At 36.1% G+C, this 8,999-nt stretch overlaps 1 protein-coding gene and 1 non-coding gene across 2 annotated transcripts; one reads left to right on the top strand and one right to left on the bottom strand.

The window, feature by feature from the left end:
* Positions 1-2,203: 2,203 nt before the first annotated feature.
* LOC117703981 (olfactory receptor 5M10-like) lies at positions 2,204-3,144 on the bottom strand. The gene has a single exon (XM_034495907.2). It carries the CDS (start codon positions 3,138-3,140, stop codon positions 2,205-2,207), a length of 936 nt encoding a protein of 311 aa, XP_034351798.1. The 5' UTR covers positions 3,141-3,144; the 3' UTR covers position 2,204.
* A 1,470-nt stretch (positions 3,145-4,614) lies between these two features.
* LOC117704864 (U2 spliceosomal RNA) lies at positions 4,615-4,797 on the top strand. The gene has a single exon (XR_004606374.1). It is a non-coding gene; the product is annotated as a U2 spliceosomal RNA (small nuclear RNA).
* The last annotated feature ends 4,202 nt before the right edge of the window (positions 4,798-8,999 follow it).

Genomic DNA, 8,999 nt, shown 5'->3' with positions numbered 1-8,999 from the left:
GGCTGGATATGGAAGTAACACTGGAAAGTTGGGTATAAGTAAAAGTCTCACAAAATAAGTAACTTAGGTCGTAAATATTAAGTAGGATTAGGGATCACATTAAAAAGTGAATCTTTTATACTGACCATAGATATATGATGTACAGAGGAAAGACATTGTATGAAGTCATTGAACACTAAGAGTAGCCTATTGGAGTTTTTCTGCTATTTCTGGTATTTCTCAACGTCAGTATTGAATATTTTACTGAATGTTTTCCCTTAATTTCAAGAATAAATGTGAAAAAATAGTTAACGGAAGTTCAGTTTAAAAATTGTCATGACACAAAGGCAAAAAAGTGCCATGACACAAAGTCTTAAAATGACTAAGTTAAAGAAGCACAGCATGCCATGCTTTGTTTCCATATTTGCTCACACGAGTACTTTGTTACTTCTTCTAAGAAGAACCAAAGCACCCACTTTTTGGTCTTCCTTGTTCTTGAGCTTCATGTGGTCTGTTAGTTGTATCATTGATATTGAGAGCTTTGGGGCTAATATCCAATTACCAGTGAGTACATACCATGTGTGTTCTATTGTGATTGGGTTACCTCACTCAGGATGATGCTTTCTAGTTTCATCCATTTTCCTAAGAATTTCTCAAATTCACTGTTTTTAATAGCTGAGTAATATTCCATTGTGTAAACTTACCAAATTTTCTGTATCTATTCCTCTGTTGGAGAACATCTGGGTTCTTTCAAGTTTCTGGCTATTATAAATAAGGCTGCTATAAATATAGTAGAGCATATGTCCTTGTTATATGTTGGAGCATCTTCTGAGTATATGCCCAGGAGTGGAATAGCTGGGTCCTCAGATAATGCTATGTCCAGTTTTCTGATGAACCACCACTGATTTCCAGAGTGCAGACTGATTGCCAGCTTCAATCCCACCAACAATGGAGGAGTGTTCCTCTTTCTCCACATCCTCACCAGCATCTGTGATCACCTGAGTTTTTTATCTCAGCCATTCTGACTGGTGTGAGGTGGAATCTCAGGGTTGTTTAGATTTGCATTTCCCTGATGACTACGGATATTGAACATTTCTTTAGGTGCTTCTTGGCCATTCAAGATTCCTCAGTTGAGAATTCTTTGTTTAGCTCTGTACCCCCTTTTTAATAGGGTTATTTGGAGTCTAGTTTCTTGAGTTCTTTGTATATATTGGATATTAGCCCTCTATCAGATGTAGACTAGTAAAGATCTTTCCCCAATCTGTTGGTTGCTGGTTTGTCCTATTGTCAGTGTCCTTTGCCTTACAGAAGCTTTGCAATTTTATGAGATCCCATTTGTAAGTTCTTGATCTTAGAGCATAAGCCATTGGTGTTCTGTTTAGAAACATTTCCCCTGTGCTTAGGTCTTTGAGGTTATTCTCCACCGTCTCTTCTATTAGTTTCACCATATCTGGTTTTATGTGAAGGTCCTTTATCCACTTGGACTTGAGCTTTGTACAAGGAGATAAGAATGGATCAATTTGCATTCTTCTACATGCTGAACTCCAGGTGAACCAGCACCATTTTTCATAAATGCTGTCCTTTTTTCACTGCACAGTTTTTGTCCGGAGACTGCTCCACATGGGTATCCATCCCTTGTGCAGTCACCAAAGACAGATGCTGATGTGGATGCTAGTAAGTGCATGCTGACAGGAGCCTGATATAGCTGTCTCCTTAAAGGTCTGCCAGAGCCTGACATATACAGAGGTGGATGCTCACAGCTAACCATTGAACTGATCATAGGGTTCCAAATGGAAGAATGAGAGAGAAGACTGGAGTAGCTGAAAGGGTTTGTGGCCCCATGAGGAAATCAACAATACCAACTAACCAGAGTTCCCCGGGTCTACACCACCAGCCTGAGAGCCCATAGGGAGGGACCCATGGCTCCAGCTGTATATGCAGGGAAGAAGGGCATTATCGGGCTTATGTTGAAGAGAAGGTTTTTGATGCAGTGAAGGCTGGATGCCCCAGTGTGGGGAAATTCATGGTTAGGGAGGTGGGAGTAAGAGGGTGGTTTGGAGCACATCCTCATAGAAGCAGGAGGATGGGGGATGGGATGGGGATTCCTGGGTGGGGGGGGATGGGGAAAGGGGATAACATCTGAAATATAAATAAAATATCCAAAAAAAATCAGGAAAAAAAGAAGCACAGAGTGATTTCATCTAAACACATGTATAAATTAAAGTTTATTGAAGGAATTTTCCTTTAATGACTTGTTTCATGGCACTGATGACATCTTTGTTCCTTAAGCTATAGATCAAGGGGTTCAACATTGGACTCAAAAAAGTATAAAAAACTGCGATTACTTTTGACTCTTCTACAGACTTTTCTGATGGAGGTCTTAAGTACATGCAGAAAAGGGTTCCATAAAATATGGTGACTGTTGTCATGTGAGAACCACATGTAGAAAAGGCCTTTTGCCTTCCCTCAGCGGAACGTATCCTCAATATAGCTACAAAAATGAAAAGGTAAGATAGAAGAATAATAGCAAGGGAACTTGAGAGAGTGAAGCCAGCAACAACAAACATGGCCATCTTCTTGACATGAGTGTCTGAGCAGGCCAGCATGATCAGAGGGGGATCTGCACAGTAAAAGTGGTTGATTTCATGGGAGCCACAGAAAGATAGGTGGAACGTGAGCAAAGTCTGAGACAGCCCATTCAGGAAGCCGAAAACATATGGGAAAGTGACTAGAGAAACACAAACGTTCCTGGACATCCTGGTACTGTAATGCAGAGGGCTGCAAATGGCCACATAACGGTCCAGTGCCATTGAAGCAAGGATATAAAATTCAGTGATCACCAGAGCAATGAAGAGGAGACACTGAGTGAAGCATCCAGCATAGGAAATTGTTTTCTGGTCTGATATGAAACCCTGCAGCATGTTTGGGGTAACATTGGAAGAGTAACAGATGTCTACAAAGGAGAGGTGGCCAAGGAAGAAGTACATGGGTGTTTGCAGGTGGGAATTGGTCCTGATCAACACAATCATACACAGGTTTCCTGTCAGCGTTATAAGGTAAATAACCAGAAACACCACAAAGAGGATCCTCCCCAGCACTGGGCTGTCTGTGAGTCCCACAAGAATGAAGTCCATCATTGCAGTATTGTTTAGGCAAGTCATTTCCTTAAACTCTGTAAGATGAAAATAACAATGAATGTGAGCAATACCTTCTCCTCTGTCCTTAATTTTACTCACTTTTTCTCATGCTTCTATTCATCTATAGAAATGTAACTCTTCTCAGTGTGCAGTTCACTTTTCTATTTTATATGTCTTGTGTTTTATTTCTCTTTCACTTTCGCTGTATGAATTATGTACACATGCATGCATGCACACTCATACACATGCATGAACATACATGAACCATTGATTTACTTCCACCATACATTCTTCCTTTCATATATGTATAAATTTACATTTTTGCATAGATTTCTGTTGTGAAAGGGCCTATTTTTTTAAATTTCCAAGCTTTCCAAAAACAAGAAGCAAACCAAAAAAAAAAAAATGTATGTAAGAAATATATTGGCTATTTCTATCATAAACACTGACTAGTAATATATGTTCAGTTTTCCAATTCCCTCAACAGTGATAATATCTCATTTCAGATACAAAATAAAATTAAATATTATCTTATTTTAACCTACAAACTATAGATGTCTCATTTAATTTTAGAGTTATAAAGAGAACACAATTTATAAAATTTATCATTTAATATGTAACAAATTTTCAGATTCAAATATTAACCTGTTGTATTGTCAATTCACATATTCAATCATGTATACATGCAAGTAATATTTTCTTGTTCTGTACCATTATAGGATCTTATAACAGTAAACAAATTCTGCCCATTCCTGGAATGCATATTATACTGTAGATATTAATTACAGACAAAATTATACAAATGAAATGTGCCATTTTTAGATGATATAAAACCCCTTCTTATGAAGGTAGCATTTACATAGTGAGGAAACAATGCAATTATCTTAGAACAAGTGTAGATTTTGGGGTTTTATTTTTATGTTACTAAATCCATCATAGAAATATGAGCTGAAGTCTGCATAGGTATTTGAACAATGTCCTATCATTGTGCACAGAGTGAGGGTGAGTTTGTAAAACCACATAGCTTAGTGTTCAGGCATTGCACACTCAGACAATATGTTTGTCTACCAACTATATATTTGAAGAACATGCATGTGATATGGAGTCTTTGGTGACACTGAAATATCAACATACAAACAGAATAGTCAAGGAAAATTCAGGAAATATATTTTCTACTATGATAAAACTACAAATATTCAAGGTACATCGTTACTTACCAAACACAGAATATAAGTAGCTGTGGATATGTATATACCATATATTACATAAACAAAATGTAAGCATTTATAATGTATTGATTCAAAATAGTCCCATGGGCTTTTAACAATAATTATAAAGATCCAATTAAAATAATCTTTGATTCTCAAAGGCAGAACCTTAATTTGATGGCTTGAGGAAATGATTTTACCTTTGAGGTTGAAATCTCAAACTAATTTCTATGTATAAAGCTTGACATCATGTGCATAAAATCTCAGCATAGTTAGAAAAATAATTGGGAATCATTTTAGCCTTTTGGATAGAATCAAGTGTACTATCTCTTCTTCCCAGATTAATACCAGACACCTCCTCAATATGGAAAAAATATATTAAATGGATTTGAGAAATTACTATACGAAAGGGAGATCATATCATGCAGTCCACATGTCAACCTGATATTGCATTACTACCTGAAATAATTCTGAAAAGTGCCTAAAATTAAGTAAATTTTGTGCCAGTAATTTTGATATTATAGACAAATAACATGAGGATCTAATTTGTTTGTTTTTACTGAATGTATTACATACACAACTTCTGTTTTTTCTCAGCAACACAAAGTAAGATCATGGGGAAGAGGTTGTGTTCTATGAGAGATTTGAAGAAAACCATTGAGAGAAGATGCTACAAATCCTTTAAACTAAAGTGAAAGACTGATCAGGTCTGGGACATTTTATAAAGCAAGGCTTCAGGATTTATACTGGAATTAATTGAACCTGTGGAGTTATTGTTGTCAAGACACTAAGAAACAGATACATCTGAAAAACATGATAATTCGCAAACTGAATGAATTACAGTTTGGTAATTGAAAAAGAAACTTACTAATAGATTCAAGATGGTATTGCAGGATATTCGTTCACACTGTGAACATCAAGACTGTGTTATTTACTGAACAACAACAACAACAAAAAAACCGCGCTGTTCCTCTTTGTGTTGTGGCTCACCATTAGCACATGCCTTTAATCCCTCTGGCTGAAATACAGACATATCCCTAATATATTCCTTTAATCTCCTCCAATGAAGGTAAAGTTAGTGTGTAGAAGGAAGCAACCATGTTTGAAAGTTATGTGTCACTGAGTGGAAGACAAGTAATGAGTCAGAGAAAGATTTGACAGAATAGCTTCTGCCCAACTCTCATCAGAAGGGAGGGGACAGGGATAATACTTAATGGAACAGTGCAGAGAGAGGAAGGAACAGAAAAAAGGAAGCAGTTTTATTGGAAGAATTTTACAGAGACAGATTGCAGAGAGCCAACAAGCTAGCTAGACACAGGTGAAGACAGAAAAAGCCAAAAAATGAGAAGGAGCCAGAAGATTAGAACATTTTACCAAAATTAGTTTGAAGCCAAGCAGATTAATTCAGTGGGAAACTGAGAGAAAACTTTTAATTTCCTGAGATTGCAATGTAGATTTATTTCTTTTTGAAAGGCAAAATGGCAAAATAACAAAAATAAATCTGTGCTAAATCTGTTTGAGCCACATTCCTCCTTGCTGTGTCCCAGCCGCCAACAGGGGCAGAGACCACAAAACAGGCAGTAGTTCAGCCTACACAGACCAGAAGACCAGAGAAGAAACAGAAACCCATGAATATATTATTATTCATGAAAGACAAACCCAGAATCTGGTACTATACCTTTAAATACCTCAACACAGATGTCTAGAGGCCAGCATGAGGATGCCAGAAACAACAGCCAAGGCATAATGTCATCACCAGAACCCAGCTATCCTCCTAGTCTAACACAATAAAAACACAAGTAAATGCCTTAAATCCAATTTTATGAAGATGATTGAGGTCCTTAAGGAGGAAACACATAGATCCCTTCTGGAAATTCAGGAAGACTCAAACAAACAATTGGAGAAAATTGATAAAACCCTAAAAGAAAGCCATGAAAAATAGACAAGAGTTGAAGAAAGCAACAAAACTGTTCAAGACCTGAAAATAAAAATAGAAGTAATAATGAAAATACAAACTGAGAGAATTCTGGAAATAAAAAGTATAGATGAGCAAACAGAAAGCATCAACACAAGCATCTCAAGTAGAATATAAGAAATCGAAGAGAAAATCTCAGGTATTGAAGATACAATGGAAGACACAGATACAAACGTCAAAGAAAATGTTAAACCTAAAAAGTTCCTAACACAAAACCTTCAGGAAATCTTAGACACTATGAATAGGCCAAACCTAAGAATAATAAGAATGGAAGAAGATTCCCAGCTTAAAGGACCAGAAAATATTTTCAACAAAATCATAGTAAAGTTTCTTAACCTAAAGAAGGAGATGGCTATGAAAGTACAAGAAACATACCAAATAGCAAATAGACAGGACAAGAAAAGGAAGTCTCCTCAACACATGATAATCAAAACTTTTAAATGTACAGAAAAACAAAAGTATTGAAAGCTGCAGAAAAAATGGTGACATAACATATAAAGGCAGACCTATCAGAATTATACCAGACTTCTCAACAGAGACACTAAAAGCCAGAAAGACCAAAAGAATCTTGCAGACCCTAAGAGACCAGAGATGTCTCTAGCCAGACTACTAGACTACTATAGCCAGCAAGATTTTCTACCACTATAGGTAGGGAAAATAAGATAGTCTATGATAAAACTAAATTTAAAAATCTGTCTACAAATCCAGCCCTAAAGAAAGTACTAAAGGAGCTGGAGAGATGGCTCCACCATTAAAGGTTAAGCGCACCACCAAAAATATAAGAAAGTGCTAAAAGAAAAACTTCTACCCAAGAAGGTTAACTACATTCATGAAAACATGGCAATAGTCTTACACCAACATAATCAAAATTAGAAAAGTACACACACACACACACATACACACACACACACACACACACACACACACACACACACACACACTACAGCTAACACCACTATCAACAAAATGAGAGGAATTAACAGTCATTGGCCATATATCAATTAACTCAATCACCCAATAAAAAGACACAGGCTAATAGAATGAAGGCAAAAGAAATCCATACTTCTGCTGCATAGAAGAAATATATCTCAACATAAAAGATAAACATTACCTCAGAGGTAAGGGTTAGAAAATTTTTCAAACATTAATCTTAGGAAGCAAGCTTAGGATAGACATTCTAATATCTAACAAACTAGAATTTCAACCAAAATAAATCAAAAAGATAGGGAAAGACACTTCGTACTCATCAAAGAAAAAATTCACCAAAAGACATTTCAAATTTTAACACATATGTCTCAATTGCAAGGGAACTCACATTTGTAAAAGAAATATTACTAAATCTTAAATCACACATAGAACCCCCTACATTAATAGAAGGAGAACTCAGTATCTCATTGTCACCAATGGACAGGTCATCCAAACAAAAACTAAACAGAGAAATAACAACTCTAACAGACATTGTGACTCAAATGAACCTAACAAGTATCTATGGAACATTTTACCCAAACACAAAAGAATGTACTTTCTTAGCACATAACAGAACTTTCTCCAAGATTGACCTGGGTCAAAGCAAGTCAGTAAAGTACCAAATTATCACAGACTAAACTGAACTCCTGAAACAAGAGAACAGAAACAATAGAATGTCTGCAACCTAATGGAGACTGAATAGCTCTCTATGGAAAAACAATTGGGTTAAGACAGAAATAAAGAAAAGAATGAAAGGCTTCCAAGAATTCAATTAAAATGGAGTCACAAAATACCCATTCTTATGGGATGCAATAAAAGTGGTGCTAAGAGGAAAGTTCATAGCACTAACTGATTTCATAAAGAAATTAGAGAGATCTCATACTAGCAAGATAGTAAGTAATACACATGAAAACTCTTGAACAAAAGAAGTGTACATACCCAAGAGGAGTAAACAACAGGAAACCATCAAACTGAGGGCTGAAAACAACAAAATAGAATCGTACAAAGCATCAATGAAACAAAGTGTTGTTTTTTTGAGAAAGATCAACAAAGTAGACAAACCCTTATTCTAACTAACTAAAACATAGTAAGAGAATATCCAAATTAACAAGATCATAAATGAAAAGAAGGACATAATAGTAGACACCAAGAATATCTGACAAATCATTAGGTCATATTCAAAAAATCTGCACTCCACAAATTTGGAAAATTTAAAATAAATGAACATATTTTTATTTTAATTATTTACATTCCAGTCATTGTCCCCTTCCAGTCTCCGCTCCCTCATTTCCTCTTCCCATTCTTCTTCCCCCTTGCCTCTGAGAGAATGTTTCCCCCCACTAGAACTCTCCCTTTCCTTGAGCCTCAAATCTCTATAGGATTAAGCCCATATTCTCCCACTGATGCCAGACCAGGCAAACCTCTGCTACATATGTGCCAATGGCCTCAGACTCGCCAGTGTATGTTCCTGTTAGTGGCTCAAAATCTGGGAGCTCCCATGGGTCTGGGTTAGTTGAGACTGCTGGTTTTCAGTGTTGTGCAGGATGATAGATATTAATCTAATTGTATATTTTACATGCCAACATCCCATTAGATGAGCACCATTTGTTGAAGACTGATCTTTGGTTTTTGTTTTTTTTTTTTTTTTTTTTTTTTTTTTTTTTTTTTTTTTTTTTTTTTTTTTTTTTTTCATAATTCCTTGCTTCTTTATCATAACCAGGTGTTCATAAGTGT

This window comes from Arvicanthis niloticus, chromosome 2 (genome assembly GCF_011762505.2).
Source record: "Arvicanthis niloticus isolate mArvNil1 chromosome 2, mArvNil1.pat.X, whole genome shotgun sequence".
Lineage (NCBI taxonomy): Eukaryota > Metazoa > Chordata > Mammalia > Rodentia > Muridae > Arvicanthis > Arvicanthis niloticus.
This window is presented reverse-complemented; position numbering and strand designations above follow the sequence as displayed.

Excerpts from the sequence above, each read along its gene's own strand:
- LOC117703981 (XM_034495907.2), bottom strand. The coding sequence starts at position 3,140 with ATGACTTGCCTAAACAATACTGCAATGATGGACTTCATTCTTGTGGGA.